Raw genomic sequence first — 10,740 nt, 5'->3', positions numbered from 1 at the left:
TTCCGCACATAGCGGAACCACACATAGCGGAGCGACAAATAACGGACACAAGGAGTTGCTAAGCAACGGACTGGAAAAGGTAAGTGTTTCTGTGGATGTATTATTTCACGTGCGTAGTAAGACTTAACCATAAAGTATGAGTAAAGAAGAAAACTTGAGTCTTTAGAATCCAAAAGATAAATTTAATATCAATCACCAAAAATTAGTCGGTCTGCTTTGTCCACAGCAACATGCATATTTTACAACAAGCCTACACAGTCAATTTGCTAAAGAAAATATAAGAATTTACTGCAGCATTTTTGAAACACAAGACGAGAAAAACCCTATGCAAGCCTCGATGCGAGCCACAATACAAGTACCATTTATGCCTCAGCGTCTATTTCGAACATTTCGTTACCAAAGCCTCCAATCCCTCGAATATCGGGCAGTTTTAATGTCTGGGCATCTTTCTACGATAGCTTATTGCAGCTTACCCACGAAAACAAGTCTCTATCACTTTCCGAACAAGGATTGCCTGAAGGGCGCAATTAGGATCTGGGAAATTGGGTACAATGTTGCCTGGGATCTCGTAGTCAAATGCTTTAACAATCCACTACTTCAGTTCATGCACACTATGGCGTCACTCGTCGGACTCGTTGCAGCTTACAAGGAGCTTGATAAGGAGGGTGATCAAATTAGGCATGTCGAATGGCATGTCTTTATTGTCTTATGGGGCTTATCGTCCACTAGGTTAAGGCAACGCTCTTTCCTGTCCCTTCAAGCCACGTCAGGCCCTTAAAGTCTCTGCCAACGGACCACCTGCCGGCTAGAATGAGTTATGGGGCACGGTGTATCGTCCGTTAAGTTAGGTTAAACGCTATTCCTAGGTCCAGTTTTGCCGCCCACTGACTACAATGACCCTTCTAACCACGCCAGGTCCTTGTGTTCTTCTGCTCCGTGGATCGATGCGATGCTCCGTTCTTCACTTGCAGTGATCGTTCTTGTGTGTCCTTCTCGACACTCACTGGCTGATTCTATCTTGCGTAAACGCTCACGTCACTGACCGTCACTTTCTCCGCGCGTTATTTCTGACTGACACCCTCTGCAAAAAAAGTTCATCGACCTACAGACTGGTATAGATCGATACATACAAATAAAGCGAAAACTAAGACCGCAGAATTCTTCAATGGGTAATAAATCAAAAATAAATTGTTACATAACAAGACAGAAAACTAACATGCCCAACAATCATAAGCGATTTGCCCTTTTGGCCGATGATTTAGACGATCTGCCAAATTCTGACCAAGACATTAAGAAGACCCCCAAGCCGCCCCCTACATTAGAGAATAAAGTTGCAGCGCCCTCGTAAACAAAACAATGAACCTTATTGGGAAAGACATAATTCCCCTGACCAACGGCAACATTCATGAAACAAAAGTAAAAGTCAAACCGAAAGTAAACTTCAGAGCGCTTACCAAATACGTCAACGATGCCAAGAAAAACTGTTATACGTACCAGCTAAAAAGCAGCAAGGGACTACAAATAGTTATTAAAGGCCTTGAGACTGAAATACATTCTGAGGAAATATCAGGAGCCCTAATAGAACAAGGTTTTAAGTCGAAATCAACATATTTAACAAAGATAAAAAGCCACGACCTCTTGTCAAGGTCGAACTTGAACCAGACTTTTGGGCATTGAAGAAAAACGAGAGTCATCTCATTTCTAAGCTGCCATATCTCTTACACCGTAGAGTCTCTGTTGAAGAGCCGCAAAAGCGCAAAGGGCCCGTACAGTGTACAAATTGCCAATAATATGGTCATACAAAAACTTATTGTACCAATCCCACTGTTTCTGTAGCTTGTGGTGAGCTTCACAGCTCTCTTGACTGCCCATCAAACAAAGCTGACCCCGGTATGAAAAAGTGTAGTAACTGCGGAGGTAACCACACAGCAAACTACAGAGGTTGCCCTGTATATAAGGATCTAAAAAATCGGCTACACCAAAAAGTGACTATGATGCGTGGGCAAAGCACGCCGAGCACAATTATACCCTCAGGAACGAAACATTTGCGCTTAAATCCGGTCTTGAATCTACAAATCCTACAACTCCATTCCCACTCGCTGAACAAAACAACGTAAATGCTGGTCAGCCAACAGGACAGCCACAAGGCAATATTGAATCAATGATTTTTAACTTGCAACAAAGCATTACCGAATTCATGACATTTATGAGAACAACCATGGAAAATGTTATGCGTAATCAGGATCTATTGATACAGATGCTGGTATCGCAGCAGTCGAAATAATCAATGGCTCCCTTACGTATAACTCTATGGAATGCCAATGGCGTTTCGCGACACAAGCTTGTAATGGCTCAATTTCTCCAAGACAAACAAATCGATGTAATGCTCCTTTCTGAAACATATCTTACAAACAAGTACAAGTTTCAAATAAATGGTTATATATTCTACGACACCAACCACCCGGTGCACATGGAGGCACTGGAGTCCTGATTAGAAACTGCATAAAACATACTTTCCGCAACGACTTTACTTCCAGGCAACATCTTTACATATACATCTGGGTAACGGCCAAATAACACTTGCTGCTGTAAACTGCCCACCTCGCTTTACGATATCCGAAAACCAATTTTTGGATTTTTTCAACACCGTAGGTGATCGCTTAATAACTGCTGGTGACTACAATACTAAGCATACGCACTGGGGATCTCGCCTTGTAACCCCTAAGGGAAAACAATTGTACAATACAATTATTAAAGTAAGCAACAAGCTTAGTTGCGCCTCTCCGGGCACACCCGCATATGGGCCAACGGACCCCAGAAAGATACCAGACTTGATTGACTTTGTTGTTACAAGAAACATCTCACATTATCATATAAACGCCCTCCCACACCTATCTTCTGATCACTCGCCGGTGCTCCTTAATTATCTTCAATGTCCGGATCTGAAAAATTCACCCTGTCGATTGACATCCAATAGAACTTACTGGCTAAAGTAGAAACCAAGTAAAGTAGAACCAAGAATCATCAATAAGGCTGTCACAGAAAGCACCACTAAACTTTTGGAGTCTGTCCTTGTTGCAGCAGCCCATGCCTCAACCCCAAAAATACAAACTGTCCAGTATATGCAACGTATGACAACGTTTAAATTGAGCAGATTGTCTTGGAAAAGCGCCGCCTACGACGAGGATGGCAATCTTATAGATCGCCATTTGCAAAACAAAGGCTCAAAAACGCAACTCGCAGATTAAGAAAGGCTAATCAACGAGAAGGAATGCGCACAACGCCGCTACATAGAGCAATTATCACCTTTTAGCACAAAATACCCATTATGGAGAGCACACCCATCTCTAAGCCCCCCGGTACAATCTGTTGTGCCAATAAGAAATTCTGCAGGTGAATGGGTCCGCAGCGATAAACATAGAGCTTCTACTTTCGCGGAGCACCTTCAAAATGTGTTTCAACCAAACCCAGCAACGAATAATTTCGTATTACAAGAGCAAACAGTTGTAATCCAATAGAATCCAATAGAATTTCGACCAACTGAAATTGCTAAAATCATTAAGGAATTAAACCTAATAAGAGCCTCAGCAGCGATCTAATAAACCCTAAGATGATCATCGAACTTCCATTTTGTGCCGTCCAAACTATTTGCCAGCTCTTCAATGCAATAAATAGAATTGGTCACTTCCCATCGTTATGGAAAAAGTCGATCATCATTATGATACCGAAACCGGGAAAGGATCATACAGTTCCATCATCATACAGACCTGTAAGTGAAAAGGTCTGCTGACCTTTATTAAACCCTACCTGCGAACTTTTAAAAAAAATACCGGAGCATAAATTCGGTTTTCAGGAGAAACATGGAACAATCGAACAAGTCAATCGAATCACAACTGAAATTCGAACTGCATTCGAAAAGAGAGAGTACTGCACTACCATTTTTCTCGACGTGGCCCAAGCTTTTGACAGAGTCTGGTTAGATGGCCTAATGCATAAAATTATGTCAACACTCCCTGAATGCACCCATAAGCTTTTAAAGTGATACCTGCACAATAGAGTGTTTTCAGTTAGATGCGGCACTGTTACGTCGGAGGACCACATCATTGAAGCTGGGGTTCCTCAAGGCAGCGTACTTGGCCCAACACTATATCTACATACACATATATAGAAATGGCTTTCTGACTGGCGAATAAAAGTCAATAAACAGAAATGTAAACACGTAACTTTTACCCTCAACAGACAATATTACCATTCGCATTGTTATTCCAAAATCAAATCAAGTTACGTATCCTAGGTATTCATCTTGACAGACGACTCACTTTGCGTAGACACATCGAGGCAAAAAGAACACACCTCAAACTAAAAGCCAATAGTCTACATTGGCTTCTTAGTATACGCTCTCCCCTAAGACTAGAATATAAGGTCTAACTCTACAACTCCGTCCTAAAACCGACCTGGCACCAGCGTAGAAATCATCCAACGTGCCCAATCGAAAATCCTAAGAACCATCACCGGCGCACCGTGGTACGTTCGAAGTGATAACTTACATAGGGATTTATTCATACCTCCGGTCAGAGATGAAATAGCCAAACAAATGGAAAAATATCGCAACAGGCTTGCGAGAGACTCAACACGGCTACCGAACCCGACTTCGTCGTAATGATATGCCAACCCAACGATAATTATTAGGGTCACACAAACGAATATCAGTTGCAATAGTGACTGTTGGTTAAGTACTTTTTAAGATTTGTAACCTCATTGCTATTGTCTAAATAAACAAATAAACGCATTACAAAAAAAAAAAAAAGTGAGTGACTCAGCATTACTGGAGACTGCGATCAAACCTTTTGACTGATATTCAGCATAAATTATTATATGAGCAAGCTTCTGGTGTTAAATCTTTACGTCATTTAGTCAGAACGCGAGAAATTGTTTTACAAACGGTTGCGGAGTCCAAAACCTGTTCCAGTCCTGGCGAGAGCTAATTCTCGAAGACATGTTTATGTCATATTACAGCCCGATTCCGAGGTTACATTAGCCGAGGAAGGCGAGCTTGATGAGGACAAAGAAGTATCATTATCAGGAATGCTTAGCAGAACGAAGGATATTCTCCTATGGTCGCGGATAAGCCGACACCTACAAGCCCAATTGTAGAAAGTGTTCTTCCAGTTTTTCAAAAAACTTCAGGGGCGCGCACCGTAGAAAGGTGCACGCAAACAAATGGTCTGCAAAGCGACGAACACCGCATGCAAAATCAATCGAGGGCATAAAACAATCAAACGATACATCCTTCCCTGACTATTCCATTATTTGTTATTTTGTCAAGCCAGAAGTACCCAAAATCCGTTATAAAATTTCGTGGAAATTCTTTTAAACAAAAATGCAAATTGGAAAGAAGATTACTCTTATCCTCCATAATAGGCTTAAATCATCACGTTCGCCCATATGCCCAGGTTATCCTAACTAACAAAACCGTAGTTGTGTTAATGAACGTTAAAGTCAGTTTGTGGTTATGCCCTTAACTAACGCCCCTTGCATCATGTCACGTTTTATGATCAAGATAGTACCACCACAGTTGCGTAATGAAGTTTTTATAGACACGTTTGATAAAAAGGTTGACCGCTGAATCTGCACTTACATGCAAGCTCACTGTATTTCCACATGCAGAAAAAGAAAAACAAGATTCAACCGAAACTATATTTTATTAGGCGCACCGATGTGGAAGCGAAATTCCAAAGTTTTGATCGAAAAACTCTATTTGTAGCTTAGTCATTGCGACGGATTTATATTTATCTTTGTGGAATTTTATTTAAAATAAAACAAGAAAGAATGCTATAGCTTTCGCTCTGTTCTCTTCGCCTTCTCGCTCAACCTCCTTTCAGCTGGCAGGTTCACCACTCCGCGGTCCCGCGGAAATCTTTTGTTAGGTTTTAAGTTAGTATTAATCACCCCGAACGCCAATAAAGTTCAAGTGCAGAGAAGCTACCCCGACGCCTTCTTCTTCCTGAGACTTCTGACAACAACAACAGCAGCCCCCATCCAACTCCGTCACAACGACCAACGGACCAAGGATCCAAGGATCTGCCGTAATATTTAGATTTATTCGCCATCTCCACATCAAAATTTCATCGTTATAATATTTCCTGTACCTAGAACCACATTATCAACATATAAAAGAACACAAATGTTTTCTCTAATGCCATTATTAAGCTAATACGCTTTTCTATTAGCTGTTTTTGAGCAATAAATGATGAGGTTTATGCGATTTCGAACGAAATGTTCTTATTAAGTTTAGCGAACGAGATTTGAATCGATGCGATATGTACGAAAGCGATTGGTAATAAGCGACTTAATTGCGATCAGCATAATAGCCAATGGTGTAAATGCGATAAAGAGGGCAGGAGAGGGCAGTGGGAGCTTAGAAGGATAATGGCACAGCTAAGGTGCCGCTAAATTGTGTCTCTCAATGTATCATTACTTTCTCATTATTATCCAGCTATTAAAATTTATTCATGTTTTTTTTTTTTTTGCTCTAACTGTCCGCTTAAAGAATAGCATCGAAAGAGACAACATGATATCAATTGAATATTGCATCGTGAGAAACTTGCAAGTGAAGCTGTCCGTATAGTCAATATAAATCGACATTACTCTGCAATGGAAGGAATTCGTATAATAAATAATGGTATTTAGTATATTTTTAAAACAAAAATATGTACGACGTTCTGTTAGTATATAGTTGCAGATGTTCTTTCTATCTTTCGGTTGAGTTTTCGCTATGTCCATTTCCACTTAACTTAATAATTAATTTTGTGCATTGTTTATTAACATTTTAAAATTAAGAAAACGTTTAATTCTAATGCCGAAAGGTGTCCAGGTGTTATATATGCGAAGCAACTCCAACGCAAATGAATAACTTAGATGTATGCTTACAAAGAGAGAGAGAGCTCTGACCCCTTGATCACTGGTCAAAGAAAACTTCCATGAAAACCCAAGTCCAAGCTTTTAAAATCAGCCATTGATTTACTTGATCTAGTAGGCTAGAGGTACTCATACATAAGATTAGTATAGCAACATAGTATATAAACATTAAGTGTATAAACATTAAGTCATGGTTCGCTTTCGGGTGGCATTCTCTCTGTTTCGCAACATCGGCTCTGTAGCAACAAGCATAGATGCAGATCGCTAACGGAGAGGGAGTCAGTCGAATGCTAAAGCTGGAAATGTAAAGTACAGAATAAACTGAAAAGGCTAAATCCTGCGTTTATGTTTTAATTGCATAAGAGGGCTTATAGTACCCCTACAATATCAGAAGTGGGCCGATCACGAGCCAAAGAAAAAAAAATGAATATAAGCAATGCATCGACGGCGCAGTTAAAAGGGTGGTTGAGTGAACTAAAAGAACCGACCACGGGAACAAAAAGAGAATTGATTTTGCGTGTGAATAATTTAACAAACGAAAAGCGAAATCAATTGAAATTATTAGGAAGCGAGGAAGAAGATTTCTACGGAAGCAGCAATAATAATGTTCAAAAAGGAAAAAGAAATAACGCAAAAGATGGAGAGCATAAAGACGACGAAAATGACGGCGAAGCTGGAGATAGCAACGAAGACGGCGATGAGAAGAGCACTGTGCGCAACAACAAAAGTAACGGCGAACATGACGACAGAAGCGCGGTACGCAGTTACAAGCACAACAGTGCAGACGGCGCCCGCAACAAAAACAGCGGCGACGGGAATAGCGACGAAAACGAAGTTGGCGGCAGCGAAGACGGCGACGAAGATGGCAGCGGTGAGAAAAGCAACAAAGAATTTGGCGAGAATAAACGGAGTACAGTGGGACAAGCTGTGCAAAATATGGATTTATTATTGCGTATGGCAACCGATGCAGTGAATGAATTTTCGGGAGATACATGTGCACGCAAATGGATCCTACAGGTGAAAAATATAGCCAGCGTTTATGGAATATATGAACCGTATATAAAGATGTTGATCGTCAGTAAGATAAAAGGAAAAGCATGCATGTGGTTGCATGCAGATCCTGAACGTGTATTGCTACCAACAGAGCAGTTAGCGGCTGAGCTTATATCAATGTTTGGTGAGAGGAAGTCGAAGTTAGAAGCAAGGCGAAAACTTGAGGAACGAAAATGGACAGAGGGCGAAAGCTTTGTTGCTTATGCAGACGATAAGGTGATGCTTGCACATGGAATAAAAATGGATAATAAAGAATTGGTGGCGCTCCTCATTGAAGGTATTCCGAATCAAATGCTACGTAACCAAGCCCGTATCCAATGCTTTGAAGATATCCAGCACATGAAGCGGGCATTTGCGGAAGTGAAACTACCGAAAATGGATGAAGCAGACAAGAAGGTGGCATCGGTGAACAATAATAACAGCACACTCTTGCGTTGTTTCAATTGCAATTCGAAGGGACACATTGGCCAAAGAGTGCAGGAAGGCAAAGCGCGAAAAAGGGTCATGCTATGCCTGTGGTGAGATGGGGCACTTTGCAGCAAAGTGCCTGAAAAACAAGAATGGGGATGAAAACAATTACGTAAGATATTTTGAAATTAATTTTATGAACAATTCTAAATCAAAATTTATTACAGCATGCCTCATAGACACTGGAAGCCCCATTTCGTTCATAAAAATTAGTAAAGTACCTAAAGATGTTATTGAAGTACCAGTTTTAAGTTCATTTTACGGATTAAACAAAAGTTGCTTGAAAACATATGGAAAAATATTGTGTTACGTTATGAAAAATTTGAATAAAATACACTTTAATTTAATAATAGTGGCAAACGAGTCTATGAGTCATGATGAAGTATTGGGAAGAGACTTTATGGAAGCATGCAACTTATGCTTGAATCTGGACACCTTGAAAATGATTACAGTGGATAAAATTGGAAGTCGATGTAACAAGAAAAGCGATAAAATGTTAGAAGAAACAAATATGTACAACAATAGTAAAACAGTTAGCGATAGTGTTAGTCAAGGTAGTAGTAAAAGTCAAATGATTAGTGACAAGGTTAAAAATAAATTAGAGAAAGCTGTCAATGCTGAAATAAGCACAGCGGAGAGGGAAATGCTTGAAATTAATGTAATAGATGACTCAATTGATTACAAAATAGGTGATCAGGTGGATCATAATATGAAATGTCAATTTATTGAGTTGGTAGAAAACTGTTATGTTAATAAAGAAAGACCGAATGAACCGGAGATTCGGTGTGAAATACAATTAAGATTAAATGACCCGAAACCGTTTAGTTGTTCTCCTAGAAGATTAGCATATACTGAAAAAGAAAAGCTGCAGATTATCTTAGATGAGTATCTAAAAAACGGAATTATTAAACCGAGTGATTCAGAGTATGCATCTCCGATAGTGTTAGTGAAAAAGAAAACAGGAGACCTAAGGTTATGTGTTGATTACAGAAAACTTAACAAAACAATGGTCAAAGATAATTATCCTTTACCATTGATTGATGATCTGTTGGATAGATTAGTAAATAAAACGATATTCTCGAAGTTAGATCTTAAACATGGCTACTTTCATGTTTTTGTTAATAAGGAATCGATGAAATATACATCTTTTATGACGCCTTTAGGGCAGTTTGAATTTTTAAGGACGCCAATGGGGCTGAAAAATGCACCGGCGGTCTTTCAGAGATTTATTAATAGAATTTTCGAGGATATGATAAGGCAGGATAAAGTTATTATATATATGGATGACATTATGATAGCTAGCAAAGGAATTAAGGAACATATGGAAGTACTTAGGGAAGTTTTTGACAGGTTGACGAGTAACAAATTTGAGCTGAGAATGGATAAATGTGAGTTTCTGCAATCGAGTGTACAATATTTAGGATTTTTAATAACAAGTAAGGGAATACAGGCCAATGACAAGGGAATAGAAGCAATTAGAGATTTTCCAGTACCAGATAAGGTGCATGATATCAGAAGCTTTTTAGGATTGTCTTCATATTTTAGAAGATTCATTAAGGGTTTTTCAACGATCGCAAAACCTTTATATGACTTATTGAAGAAAGACAAAGAATTTTCGTTTGAAGAAAAAGAGTTAGAATGTTTTGAGACACTTAAGAAAAAGTTAGTGGAAGCTCCAGTGTTAGGGTTATATTGTTATAAGGATGAAATAGAGTTACATACAGATGCAAGTGCACAAGGCTTTGGTGCAGTGTTATTGCAAAAGAAAGAGGATATGAAATGGCACCCTTTATTTTATTACTCGAAAGCCACACCAAAGGATGAGGCCAAATATCATAGTTTTGAACTTGAAACATTGGCCATCCTGTATGCATTAAGAAGATTTAGAATCTATGTACAGGGAAAGAGATTTAAAATTGTTACGGATTGCAACGCATTAACTCTAACATTAAATAGAGTAGAATTAAATCCTAGGTTTGCAAGGTGGGCATTAGAACTATTAGAGTACGATTTTGAGTTAGTTCATAAAGCAGGAAAGCATATGCAGCATGTGGATGCATTGAGCAGAAATACGAACATATTGGTGATAGAAACTAATAGTTTTGAAGATAATTTAATTATTTGTCAAGCAAAAGATGAAAAGTTGAAAGATATTAGGAAAAATTAGAGAAAACGGAAGATAAAATTTTTGAAATGAGAAATTGTGTACTTTATAGGAAGGCAAATGGTGGAAGATTGTTGTTTTGTGTACCAGAAGAAATGGAAGAAAAAATTTTATATAAATATCACAATGAATTAGGT

At 39.1% G+C, this 10,740-nt stretch overlaps 1 protein-coding gene across 1 annotated transcript; it reads left to right on the top strand.

Annotated features, from left to right (window-relative positions):
- Positions 1-6,791: 6,791 nt before the first annotated feature.
- On the top strand, positions 6,792-9,971 carry LOC120285676. Its single transcript, XM_039298315.2, has 2 exons — positions 6,792-8,551; positions 8,607-9,971. Exon 1 carries the CDS (start codon positions 7,342-7,344, stop codon positions 8,491-8,493), a length of 1,152 nt encoding a protein of 383 aa, XP_039154249.1. The 5' UTR covers positions 6,792-7,341; the 3' UTR covers positions 8,494-8,551; positions 8,607-9,971.
- The last annotated feature ends 769 nt before the right edge of the window (positions 9,972-10,740 follow it).

The sequence above is a fragment of the Drosophila simulans genome, unplaced genomic scaffold, assembly GCF_016746395.2.
Source record: "Drosophila simulans strain w501 unplaced genomic scaffold, Prin_Dsim_3.1 Segkk87_quiver_pilon, whole genome shotgun sequence".
In the NCBI taxonomy this organism is placed as follows: Eukaryota; Metazoa; Arthropoda; class Insecta; order Diptera; family Drosophilidae; genus Drosophila; species Drosophila simulans.
The sequence above is the reverse complement of the archived record's forward strand: the minus strand, read 5'-3'. Positions and strand labels throughout refer to the sequence as shown.